The 14,383-nt window shown below is 38.0% G+C and overlaps 1 protein-coding gene across 3 annotated transcripts in view; it reads left to right on the forward strand.

Moving 5' to 3' along the window:
* The window catches only part of ubp1 (upstream binding protein 1), a 58,131-nt gene that overhangs the window by 25,336 nt on the left and 18,412 nt on the right, over window positions 1-14,383 (forward strand). For all 3 annotated transcript variants that reach the window (XM_062047293.1, XM_062047292.1, XM_062047294.1), the window contains exons 5-10: window positions 2,982-3,088; window positions 3,163-3,315; window positions 3,396-3,506; window positions 3,574-3,681; window positions 12,338-12,444; window positions 12,509-12,563. In XM_062047293.1, coding sequence (XP_061903277.1) covers window positions 2,982-3,088; window positions 3,163-3,315; window positions 3,396-3,506; window positions 3,574-3,681; window positions 12,338-12,444; window positions 12,509-12,563 — 641 coding nt within the window. The remainder of the gene's footprint in view (window positions 1-2,981; window positions 3,089-3,162; window positions 3,316-3,395; window positions 3,507-3,573; window positions 3,682-12,337; window positions 12,445-12,508; window positions 12,564-14,383) is intronic.

The raw sequence follows: 14,383 nt of genomic DNA on the forward strand, positions 1-14,383 counted from the left end.
TTGGTTTCAAAAAGGTTGGTGACCCCTGCTATAGATTATCCGGCAATTATAAATTTATATTATTTTTTTTATGTTTTTTATTTTTTTATGTTTTTTATTTTTTTTATGCCCTGTTTGTCAAAGAAAACATACTTTTTTAATTGGCAAATACACAAAATATGCAATATTTTCCCCCCCAAAATATTTCAAAATGTAATATTTGATGTAAAGTAATTGGAGCCTTGTTTAGGTCAATAATTCACAACATTTATTTGAATTTATTGTTATTTTTTGAGCAATGACCGTTAAAAGAAAAATGTCACTAAAATGTTTGCGGCTCCAAAAGGGCCCCACTCATAAAAATGTAAAAAAAATATGTAGTACACTATTTTTATTTTTATTTTTACTTTCAATGCTCAATTCTATAGATTATCCGGCAATTATAAGTTTATATTATTTTTTTAATGTGTTTTTTTTTTTTATGCCCTGTTTGTCAAAGAAAACATACTTTTTTATTTGACAAATACACAAAATATGCAATATTTTCCCCAAAAAAATATTTCAAAGTGGAATATTTGATGTGAAGTAATTGGAGCCTTGATTAGGTCAATAATTCACAACATTTATTTTAATTTATTGTTATTTTTTGAGCAATGACCGTTAAAAGAAAAATGTCACTAAAATGTTTGCGGAGCCAAAAGGGCCCCACTTATAAAAATATAAAAAAATATGTAATACACTATTTTTTTATTTATTTTTTAACTTTCAATGCTCAAATCTATATATTTTCCGGCAATTATGAGTTTATATTATTTTTTTAATGTTTTTTTTTTTTGTATATTTTTTTTATGCCCTGTTTGTCAAAGAAAACATGCTTTTTTATTTGGCAAGTACATAAAATATGCAATATTTTCCCCAAAAAAATATTTCAAAGTGTAATATTTGATGTGAAGTAATTGGAGCGTTAAATATGTCAATAATTCACAACATTTATTTTAATCTATTGTTATTTTTTGAACAATGACCGTTAAAAGAAAAATGTCACTAAAATGCTTGCGGAGCCAAAAGGGCCCCACTCATAAAAATGTAAAAAAATATGTAATACATTATTTTTTTTATTTTTTTTTACTTTCATTGCTCAAATCTATATATTATCCGGCAATTACAAGTTTATATTATTTTTTTAATGTTTTTTTTTTTTTTTGTATAGTTTTTTTTATGCCCTGTTTGTCAAAGAAAACATAGTTTTATATTTGGCAAATACACAAAATATGCAATATTTTCCCCAAAAAAAATATTTCAAAGTGGAATATTTGATGTGAAGTAATTGGAGCGTTGATTAGGTCAATAATTCACAACATTTATTTGAATTTATTGTTATTTTTTGAGCAATGACTGTTAAAAGAAAAATGTCACTAAAATGTTTGCGGCTCCAAAAGGGCCCCACTCATAAGAATGTAAAAAAAATATGTAATACACTATTTTTATTTTTATTTTTACTTTCAATGCTCAATTCTATAGATTATCCGGCAATTATAAGTTTATATTATTTTTTTAAAGGTTTTTTAAAAAAAAATTTACGCCCTGTTTGTCAAAGAAAACATACTTTTTTATTTGACAAATACACAAAATATGCAATATTTTCCCCAAAAAAATATTTCAAAGTGTAATATTTGATGTGAAGTAATTGGAGCCTTGATTAGGTCAATAATTCACAACATTTATTTTAATTTATTGTTATTTTTTGAGCAATGGCCGTTAAAAGAAAAATGTCACTAAAATGTTTGCGGAGCCAAAAGGGCCCCACTCATAAAAATGTTTAAAAAATATGTAATGCACTATTTTTTTATTTTTTTTATTTTCAATGCTCAAATCTATAGATTATCCGGCAATTATAAATTTATATTATTTTTTTCTATTTTTTATTTTTTTATTTTCTTTTTTTTATGCCCCGTTTGTCAAAGAAAACATACTTTTTTATTTGGCAAATACACAAAATATGCAATATTTTCCCCAAAAAAATATTTCAAAGTGGAATATTTGATGTGAAGTAATTGGAGCGTTAAATAGGTCAATAATTCACAACATTTATTTTAATGTATTGTTATTTTTTGAGAAATGACCGTTAAAAGAAAAATGTCACTAAAATGTTTGCGGTTCCAAAAGGGCCCCACTCATAAAAAATGTAAAAAAATATGTAATACACTATTTTTATTTTTTTTTACTTTCAATGCTCAAATCTATAGATTATCCAGCAATTATACGTTTATATTATCATTGTTATTATTATTGTTTGTTCTATGCCCTGTTTTTGTCAAAGAAAACATAGTTTTCTATTTGGCAAAACACCAAATATGCAATATTTTTCCCAAAAAATATTTCCAAGTGGGATATTTGATGTGAAGTAATTGGAGCGTTAAATAGGTCAATAATTCACAACATTTATTTTAATTTATTGTTATTGTTTGAGCAATGACCGTTAAAAGAAAAATGTCAAACATTTTTGCGGCTCCAAAAGGGCCCCACTCATAAAAATATTAAAAAATATGTAATAGACTATTTTTATTTTTTTTACTTTCAATGCTCAATTCTATAGATTATCCGGCAATTATAAGTTTATATAATTTTTTAAATATTTTATTTATTTATTTATTTTTTATGCCCTGTTTGTCAAAGAAAACATACTTTTTTATTTGGCAAATACACAAAATATGCAATATTTTCCCCAAAAAAATATTTCAAAGTGGAATATTTGATGTGAAGTAATTGGAGCCTTGATTAGGTCAATAATTCACAACATTTATTTGAATTTATTGTTATTTTTTGAGCAATGACCGTTTAAAAAAAAGCAGCATTCATGGCCGCTTTGTTATTAAAGTGAACAATGCAACTTATTCTCGCTACATTTCACCTGTTTGCTCTTTTATGCCACTTTTTAAGTTTATTTATCAAAAGTAGTTTTAGAATGTGGACACCCCTGATCTAGTGTGTGTTTGTGGCAGATATTCCCATGTCGGTGGGCATTCTGGAGCCCAAGACGCACCTTTCCCAGCTGAATGCGGCCGAGTTCCTGTGGGACTTGAACAAAAGAGCGTCTGTGTTTGTGCAGGTAGTGCACTCGTCCTCCTCCGTTCCGCCTCACTGCCTCAAATCGTTTTGATGGTTTGACCGCGCCCCCCGCAGGTGCACTGCATCAGCACCGAGTTCACGCCCAGGAAGCACGGCGGCGAGAAGGGCGTCCCCTTCAGGATCCAGTTCGACACCTTCGCTCAGGGAGACAACGGCGAGTACCTGGAGCACCTGCACTCGGCCTCCTGCCAAATTAAAGTCTTCAAGGTACGCTGTCGCCCTCTTGTGGTCGCTCCCGAGCCGCGCGCCGTGGTTAAGTCTCCCCCCCCCCCCTCCCCACCTGTCAGCCAAAGGGCGCGGACCGTAAGCAGAAGACGGACCGAGAGAAGATGGAGAAGAGAAGCCCCCAGGAGAAGGAGAAGTACCAGCCTTCTTACGATACCACTATCCTGTGTGAGGTCAGTGCTGGCAGCAGACTCCGCTCGCCCGTCTACATCCTCGCCTCACCGTGTGTGTCGCACTTAGACCAGACTGGAGCCCATCATCGAGGAGGCCGGCGACCACGAGCTGAAGAAGTCCAGCAAGCGGACACTTCCTGCCGACTGTGGCGACTCCCTGGCCAAGAGAGGCAGCGTAAGCATCCCGTTTCTTCTAACCGCCCGCACATGCAGTTAGCTACTAGAGCAGATCTGGGCAAATTCAATCTGGCCCGCCGGACATTCCCCAAATAATTTTTATAGATCTTCAAGATGGAAAGTGTAGCTGCCATTATGATGTGCAGTGATGTTTTCAAATGACCGAAAGTCTTGAACTATACAAAGTATTTCAATGGTTGGAATCTGCACTTTTGCATGATACACTACCGTATTTTTGGGAGTATAAGTCACTCCGGAGTATAAGTCGCAGCGGCCAAAAATGCATAATAAAGAAGGAAAAAAACATACATAAGTCGCACTGGAGTATAAGTCGCATTTTTTGGGGAAATTTATTTGATAAAACCCAACACCAAGAATAGACATTTGAAAGGCAATTTAAAATAAATAAAGAATAGTGAACAACAGGCTGAATAAGTGTAGGTTATAAGAGGCATAAATAACCAACTGAGAACGTGCCTGGTATGTTAACTTAAGAGTCATTCAAATAACTATAACATATAAAACATGCTATACGTTTACCAAACAATCCGTCACTCCTAATCGCTAAATCCCATGAAATCTTATAAGTCTAGTCCAGTGGCTCTTAACCTTGTTGGAGGTACCGAACCCCACCAGTTTCATATGCGCATTCACCGAACCCTTCTTTAGAGAAAAATAAAATATTTAGTTTTTTTGGAATTCAAGACAAAGTTATATGTTTTTGGTAACACTTTAGTATGGGGAATATGTTCTAAGTAACAGACTTAATATAGAGTTATTTGGACACTAGGGGAACATATTCTAAGTAACAAAGACTTAATTTAGAGTTATTTGGTTAGGGTCAGGGTTAGGGTTATAATAAGGCCATGCCGAATAAGGCATTAATAAGTACTTAATAATGACTAGTTAAGAGCCAATATGTTACTAATTTGCATGTTAATAAGCAAATTATTAATGGTGAATATGTTCCCCATACTAAAGTGTTACCATGTTTTTTTTTTTTACTGGTGCACAAAATGAACCGTGCATGAACATCACCTTGTTCAAACAACAAAACCAACACAGTGCATAAACTCACAACAAATTACACACCTGCAAATCAGTGTGACTTCTGCTGTTGCCGTATCCGTAATACGCCGATAGGGAGAATTTTTTATTTACACGATGAGTCGGGTGTGTTTTGACCTCCGCCCAACCCCTGAGCTTGACTCACCAAACCCCTAGGGTTCCATCGAACCCAGGTTAAGAACCACTAGTCTAGTCTCTTACGTGAATGAGATAAATAATATTTGATATTTTACGGTAATGTGTTAATAATTTCACACATAAATCGCTCCAGAGTATAAATCGCACCCCCGGCCAAACTATGAAAAAAACTGCGATTTATGGGGGTTCGGTACCTCAAACAAGGTTAAGAACCACTGAACTAGACTTATAAGATTTCATGGGATTTAGCGATTAGGAGTGACAGATTGTTTGGTAAACGTATAGCATGTTCTATATGTTATGTATCAGAGAAGGGAAGGAGGCGACAACCAGGGCAGGACTGCGGTTTACAAGGTTTATTTGAAACCTTTGATGAATATGTGGCGTGTGTATGCTACTCAAAGTGAGTGAGTGTTGACTATGTGTAAATTAATAATGTAAATGTTACCAAGGGTTGTTGTCTGTAAATGTTGGTTGTATCTTTCGTCGTATCCAAGGGGGCAAGGCGAGGAGGCCGTTCGTGGACAGGCAAGTGGTCGTGGGCAAGAGCAGGGCAGCGTGGTCTGGGTCCGAGCAGGGAGGTCGTGGATCGAGGAGGGCAGTTAGGAATCCGGATGGGTGTCGAGTGACAAGGCACGATCACTGTGGAAATACAAAAGGGCATGAACCAGGGGGAAACACGGAGAGATAGAGCAAAACAAGGATGAGGAAATCACTGGGAAAGGAATGCCAGACGTGATGCTTACTGGAAGGTTAGCGACGTTCTGGCAAAGGTTCCTCGGGTCCGCTGGTCTTTATGCCGCTCCCCCTCGTCAAGTCAAGGTGCGCTGATCAGTGATTGCTTGCAGACTTGTTGCTGTGTGGGCGTGTTGTGCTCAGTGCGAGCAGAGGCGTGTTTGAGCGTGCTGCCAGCAGAGGGGTTAGCAGAGGTGCCTGCAGCTCCAGCTGCAGAGGAAACCTGGGATCGACTCCGCGTCATGACATATGTTATAGTTATATGAATGACTCTTACCATAATATGTTACGTTGACATACCAGGCACGTTCTCAGTTGGTTATTTATGCCTCATATAACGTACACTTATTCAGCCTGTTGTTCACTATTCTTTATTTATTTTAAGTTGCCTTTCAAATGTCTATTCTTGGTGTTGGCTTTTATCAAATACATTTCCCCCAAAAATGCGACTTATACTCCAGTGCGACGTATATATGTTTTTTTTCCTTCTTTATTATGCATTTTCGGCCGGTGTGACATATACTCCGGAGCAACTTACACTCCAGAAAATACGGTACTATGGTAATGTAAGCTCAGACGAGGCACCAAGCAGTGTGGGTGGGGAGCGTTTCCACAGAGTGTTTCCAGAGCGGCCAGCCTGAAATGCGGATGTCAGGGACAGACGCGGAAGGAGATTTTTACAGCAAAGTTCTAAAGCTTAGTGATATATCAGATTGTAGATGTTTGTTTTTTTACCCTTCGCGTAGGGCCGGGCGATATGGCCTTTTATTAATATCTCGATATTTTTAGGCCATGTCACGATACACGATATATATCTCCATATTTTGCCGGAGCCTTGAATGAACACTTGATGCATATAATCACAGCAGTATGATGATTCTATGTGTCTACATTAAAACATTCTTCTTCATACTGCATTAATATATGCTACTTTTAAACTTTCATGCAGAGAGGGAAATCACAACTAAGCCAATTTAGCAAAAGTGTATTTATTAAAGAGTTATTAAGCAGTGGCACAAACATTCATGTCATTTCAAAACAGAAAGTGCAAGATTGTCAGAGACATTTTAAAACAAGCTATTTGTGCACTTTTGTGCATGATGTCACTAAGATGACATCAATACAACATTAAATTAAAGTGCACTTTTTGTACAGAATGCCACTACAATAGTTAAAAACAAATAAAGTGCACTTTTGTGCATGATGTCACGCAAGATATTTCAATAAGTGTCAAATAAAAATGAGCTGCATAATAGGAAATTAAAATAGTGTATGTCCTTCACTATGTGGTAGGTTCCTGCGGACGTTATCTCCTTTTGATGACTATGTTGACTATGTGGTAGGTTCCTGTGGACGTTATCTCCTTCTGTTGACTATGTTGACTATGTGGTAGGTTCCAGTGGACGTTATCTCCTTCTGTTGACTATGTTGACTATGTGGTAGGTTCCTGCGGACGTTATCTCCTTCTGTTGTTGACTATTTTTTTCATACGGTGTTGATGTGGAAATGATTGCTTGGGCATTTTGTTGGTGTGGCACCGAACGGAGATGTTGGCATGCGAAGTTTCAAGCTCTCTTTATTCTCTAGCGGGTGACTTTTCAAATGATGCTACATAATAGCAGTAATGCTACTTTTTGTAGCAACACTTTTGCCCCACACTTGACAAATTACGGTTGTCTGTTCGACATCTTCCCGCTTGAAGCCAAACCACCTTAGTAGTGCTGCTACTTTTTGTAACAACGCTTTTGCCGCATGCTTCTTCACCATCTACCCGCTTGAAGCCTAACCACCGCCAGACGATGCACTCCCTGGGAAATAATTCTTCCTTCATTTGTTACCAGATTGGCACCTTCTTTCTCTCGTATTACCACTCGCATCACAGCTAACGTTACCCATGCTGCTACCTCTCTGCTCTGCGAGGGCGTATGACGTTGCACGCGCGACAGTATGTGACGTATGTAAGAAGGTGCACTTGTTTTATGTCTCTGTGAGAAGGAGATACAAGAACGAGTGAGAAGAGCCTGTAGTGTAATGCCCGCAGCTAAAAGCAACTGCGTGAGAACGTATACTCGAATATCACGATATAGTCATTTTCTATATCGCACAGAGACAAACCTGCGATATATCGATATATCGCCCAGCCCTACCTTTGCGTTCATATTTCGCTGTTTGTTGCGTTTCGCTTGATTGTAAAATATGTGGATGGAGAGGAGTTGTGACATTCATATGTTGTCAATAGGGCTGCAACAACTAATCGATTAAATCGATTAAAATCAATTAAAATCGATTATAAAAATAGTTGGCGATTAATTTAGTCATCGATTCGTTGGATCTATGCTATGCGCATGCGCATGCGCAGAGGCTACTTTCTTTTTTTTAATAAACCTTTATTTATAAACTGCAACATGTACAAACAGCTGAGAAACAATAATCAAAGTAAGTATGGTGCCAGAATGCTGGTTTTTTTCAAAAAAATACTGGAAAGGATAGAAATGTAGTTTGTCTCTTTTATCCGATTATTAATCGATTAATCAAAGTAATAATCGACAGATTAATCGATTATCAAATTAGTTGTTAGTTGCAGCCCTAGTTGTCCAATATTCAGTGTTTTATCATTCATAGTTAATATTGTAAATCCCACATTCTTTATTTTCATGTACATTCTGGGCGTCTCATTCAGTAAAAAAATGTACAATCAAATTCCGTTTTTTCAGGCGGTCTGTCATAACGTTTTTGCATTCAATCAGACATTATTGTGAGGTTTTGCATTAGTGTTCCTAAAAATAGATATATCGGCCCCCCCAGACACATTTTGTTCTCTAAATTTGGCCCCCTGAGTCAACATAATTACCCGGGCCTGTACTAAAGACACACGGTATTCATCAAAAGTGCTTCCTCACCTGACCTGACACCTTTGCACCACACTTACTGAGGTCATCAGAATAATTCATTAGCTGACTGCATGCTAAGCATGCTGCTATTTTATGTTTAAATACAGTTACCATAAATATGATGAATTATGACGTCATACTTGTATGAATCCATAATGAAGTGACATGACCCGTATTGTGCTGTAGGTGGGTTAGAGTGAGCAAACTGACCTGACCTCAATGTAAACAAACATGGCGTCGATCGTGTGCTTCCCCTTTTCGTGTCCTATCACCAAAAATTATTCTCGGACGCGGCCACCGCTGCTGCTCACTGCTCCCCTCACCTCCCAGGGGGTGATCAAGGGTGATGGGTCAAATGCAGAAGACAAATGTCACCACACCTAGTGTGTGTGTGACAATCATTGCTACTTTAACTTTACCTTTAACTATTTGCTGGAAGTGTCCCGATGCAACACGATACTGATTATTGGAGCTTGAGTATTGGCTGATACCGATATTGGTACGGTACGATATCAGCAGGAATCCTACGTGTATTATTGAGTAGTGTGGAATGTTAGAAAAGGTTTGATCAAGTTAAGTTAAAGTTAAAGTAGCAATGATAGTCACACACACACTAGGTGTGGTGAAATTTGTCTTCTGCATTTGACCCATTCCCTTGTTCACCCCCTGGGAGGTGAGGGGAGCAGTGAGCATCAGCGGTGCCGCGCCCAGGAATCATTTATGGTGATTTAACCCCCAATTCCAACCCTTGATGCCGAGTGCCAAGCAGGGAGGTAATGGCTCCCATTTGTATAGTCTTTGGTATGACTTGGCCGGGGTTTGAACTCACAACCTACCGATGTCAGGGCGGACACTCTAACCACTGGGCCACTGAGTAGGAGTGAAATGATTAGACACTAACCTATTTTGTATTTACCACCTGTAATGGACTGATGTCATCTTTAAATTGAAGTGGTATGGCAATTATTTGTACTGCGACATATCACAGTAATTCATAAAGTTAAGCTCCTGATGCAGTAAGTTGAATGATGTGGACACGTTTGTTACTGGATACTTTCTAATTCTCTTCTGCCTCGGAGACTTTGTGCAAGTAATATTTCTTTAAGGTGAAGTGGAGTGGTTATGGATTTTTTTGGCGACACCAAGTGGCCACAATAGTTCACGATGCAGCAAGTTGAATAGTGAAAACACGTTTGTTACTGGATACGTTCTAATACTCTTCTGCCTAGGAGAATTTGTGTAAGTAATATTTCTTTAAGGTGAAGTGGAGTGGTTGTGGATTTGTTTGGCGACACCTAGTGGCCACAATATTTCACGATGCAGCAAGTTGAATAATGCGAACACGTTTGTTACTGGATACTTCCTAATACTCTTCTGCCTTGGAGACTTCGTATGTGTAAGTAATACGTCTTTAAGATAAAGTGGAGTGGTTATGGGTTTTTTTTTGCGACACCTAGTGGCCACAATAGCTCATGATGCAGTCAGTTGAATAGTGCGGACACGTTTGTTACTGGATACGTTCTTAGATTTATGTGTAAGTAATTTGCAACTAAAAATATGTTATACTTGTTTATATTGACAAATGTGTTGTTTCATTGTTCAATGATTACTGCGTGTGTACTTATGTGCTTAGCTGTTGTGTTTCTGCTAGCTCCCAGCAGCCTAGCATGTTTTGTAAATGACTTGACTGAAATAAAAGAAAGTGTGTGCTGCAGGACTGCTTGTATCGCACATGATATCGCACACAAGTAAACACGCTGCAGGACTGCTTGTATCACACATGATATCACACACAAGTAAACACGCTGCACGACTGCTTGTGTTGCACATGATATCGCACACAAGTAAACACTTTACATGACTGCTTGTATCACACATGATATCACACACAAGTAAACACGCTGCATGACTGCTTGTATCGCACATGGTATTGCACACAAGTAAACACACTGCAGGACTGCTTGTATCACACAAGCTCTGCTTCTTCCTACTCCTTTTCGAACATGTTGAAAAGAAACTGGAAATTGTGATGTATCATGTTGTATGCTTGCATGTTCGAAATAAACTCAAACTCAAACTCAAACTCACATGATATCACACACAAGTGAACGGGCTGCAGGACTGCTTGTATCGCACACAAGTAAACACGCTGCAGGACTGCTTGTATCACACATTATATCACACACAAGTAAACACGCTGCAGGACTGATTGTGTTGCACAGGATATCGCACACAAGTAAACACGCCTCAGGACTGCTTGTATCGCACATGATATCGCACACAAGTGAACGGGCTGCAGGACTGCCTGTATCGCACATGATGTCGCACACAAGTGAACGAGCTGCAGGACTGCTTGTATCGCACATGATGTCACACACAAGTGAACGAGCTGCAGGACTGATTGTATCACACATGATATAGCACACAAGTAAACACGCTGCAGGCCTGCTTGTATCGCACACAAGTGAACAGGCTGCAGGACTGCTTGTATCGCACACAAGTAAACACGCTGCAGGACTGCTTGTATCGCACATGATATCACACACAAGTAAACGTGCTGCAGGACTGCTTGTGTTGCACATGATATCGCACACAAGTAAACACTTTGCAGGACTGTTTGTATCACACATGATATCACACAGAAGCAAACACGCTGCACGATTGCTTGTGTTGCACATGATATCGCACACAAGTAAACACTTTGCAGGACTGCTTGTATCACACATGATATCACACAGAAGTAAACACTTTGCAGGACTGCTTGTATCACACATGATATCACACAGAAGCAAACACGCTGCATGACTGCTTGTGTTGCACATTATATCGCACACAAGTAAACACTTTACAGGACTGCTTGTATCACACATAATATCACACACAAGTGAACGGGCTGCAGGACTGCTTGTATCGCACATGATATCGCACACAAGTAAACACGCTGCAGGACTGCTTGTATCACACATGATATCACACACAAGTGAACGGGCTACAGGACTGCTTGTGTCGCACATGATATCGCACACAATTAAACACGCTGCAGGACTGATTGTATCGCACATGATATCACACACAAGTAAACACGCTGCAGGACTGCTTGTATCGCACATGATATCGCACACAAGTGAACAGGCTGCAGGACTGCTTGTATCGCACATGATGTCACACACAAGTAAACACACTGCAGGGCTGATTGTATCGCACATGATATCACACACAAGTAAACACGCTGCAGGACTGCTTGTATCACACATGATATCACACACAAGTGAACGGGCTGCAGGACTGCTTGTATCGCACACAAGTAAACACGCTGCAGGACTGCTTGTATCGCGAATTATATCACACACAAGTAAGAACGCTGCAGGACTGCTTGTGTTGCACATGATATCGCACACAAGTAAACACGCTGCAGGACTGCTCGTATCGCATATTTTAAATGTAAGCACATATCATCCCACACTTTTTCTTACTGCTATCGTACCGATATCCGTATCGGTTCACGACACTACTATTACCATCGAGGAGGGGAAAAAAATTGCGCTTCAACACATCGAACCTTGCTAACAGTGTTTTGAAGATGCCTGCTGCTCCAGAAGCTATCCTAAGGAAGGTGTGCACCAAACAGCTGAGTGCTAGAGCGTATGCAGAGCCAGATAACGCTGCCTGTGATATTCAAATGCAGCTACCGCTATGTGACAAGTTACAGGAGAAGGTTGCCTACAGCCATTGTTTTTGACCTGATTGGAGCTCCTGATGGTCATTTGGTTTAGTAGCCCAGACAAGTGTAATACATGTGATGATTGTGGTGGTCCCTTCCAGTGCTCGCCATGGCCAGACAACACCTACGTCAGCACCAACCAGGCAGCCGCTCCCTCCTTCACCTCCACCCCGCTCTCCACCTACACCACCTCATCGCTACCTGACAGGTAAGCTGCTGTCCCTGCGGCGCCACCCCTCTTCCACTCACCATGGGTCTTGTTCCTCCTGCAGTGACTCGTCCTCACCCAATCACCAGGCGGAACCTGGTAGCCACGGCAACACTGAGGTGGGTTTCACCAAGTGTGTGTTGACTAGAATGCAGGTGTCCATTATTTTAAATGCTTTTGTTTCATTCCCTGAGTAATCACAATAAACACACTTTATAGCCTCTATGTGTATGTTGGGGTGAATAGTGGAATCAAACAAATATTTTTTTCAGTTTGTTTACCTTCTATCTTACTTCTTTTTTCTTTTATTTACATTCTCTTTAACTTGTTTTACATTTTTGTATTTGTCCTTTTACCTTTTATGTGCAATAATAATAATAATAATAGATTTTATTCGTAAAAAGCACTTTACATTGATTAAACAACCTCAAAGTGCTACAGTGTGTTAAAAAAAATAAAAATAGATAATAAAAAATAAATACAAATAAAAACTATAACAGCCAAATAGCTCAAACTAGTATGCATATATCTAAAATAAGGCTTTTTTAAAAAGAAGGGTTTTTAAGCCTCTTTTAAAAGCATTCACAGTCTGTGGTGCCCTCAGGTGGTCAGGGAGAGCGTTCCACAGACTGGGAGCGGCGGAACAGAAAGCCCAGTCTATACTACAGGCATGTGATTTTTCCGTCTAGTTGGAAATGCTACATTTAATTGTCATTGGTGTAGCTGACATTTTGTTGATTATTTCTACTGTTTATATGGTGACATTGAATAAACATCATAAACAGCATGACTCTTATGTCATGCTATAAATCACAAACGGCTATTCAGATAAAGGAAGTTAGCTAACAGAATAAACATTGTTTCTACTCTTTATGATTTCTGCATTTGGAGCAGTTAGAAGTGGAGAGGGAGTGGAAGAGACAGAAATTGGCTCTAAAATCCAAGGCAGAATCCACTGAAGCAGAAACAAAAAGGAAAATGCAAGCTGCTCAGAAATGAGCCAGGAAGGCTCTTTACCTGTTGTTTACCTTCTATATGCCTTCTTTTACTGAATATGTAACCTATTTTACCTTCTATTTAACTTCTTTTACCTTTTATATTCCTTCTGTTATCTTTTATTTATCTTCTATTGACCTTTTTAAAATGTTATTTACCCTCTATTTACTAATTGTACCTTCTTTATTCCTTCTTTTACCTTTTATTTACATTTTATTCATCTTCTTTATTAGTTTGACCTTTTTTCCTACTTCGACCTTCCATTAACCTTTATTTACCTTCTTTTTAACTTATTTTACCTTCAATATTTATTTTTTCTTTTGCCTTTTATTTATCTTCTATTTACCTTTTATATACCTTCTATTTAACTTACTTTAACTTCTATATTCCCTTTTTTACTTTCTATTTACCTTTTTATTTATCTTTGTTTAACTACCTTTACCTTTTATTTCCTATTTTGGCCTTCTATTAACATTTATTTATCTTCTTTTACCTTTTATTTATCCTCTATTATACCTTCAATGTTCCTTCTTTTGCCTTTTATTTATCCTCTATTTACCTTTTTTGCCTTTTATATACCTTCTATTTAACTTATTTTACCTTCTATATTCCTTCTTTTACTTTCTATTTACCTTTGTATTGATCTTGTTGTACTACCTCTACCTTTTATTTCCTACTTTTACCTTCCTTTAACCTTTGTTTATCTTCTTGTACCTTCTGTTTACATTTTTTTACCTTTTATTTACCTTCTATTTAACTTATTTTACCTTCTATATTCCTTCTTTTACTTTCTATTCACCTTTTTTATTGATCTTGTTTTACTACCTCTACCTTTTATTTCCTACTTTTACCTTCCTTTAACCTTTATTTATCTTCTTGTACCTTCCATTTACATTTTTTACCTTTTATTTACCTTCTATTTAACTTATTTTACCTTCAATAT

The sequence above is a fragment of the Entelurus aequoreus genome, linkage group LG05, assembly GCF_033978785.1.
Source record: "Entelurus aequoreus isolate RoL-2023_Sb linkage group LG05, RoL_Eaeq_v1.1, whole genome shotgun sequence".
NCBI lineage: Eukaryota > Metazoa > Chordata > Actinopteri > Syngnathiformes > Syngnathidae > Entelurus > Entelurus aequoreus.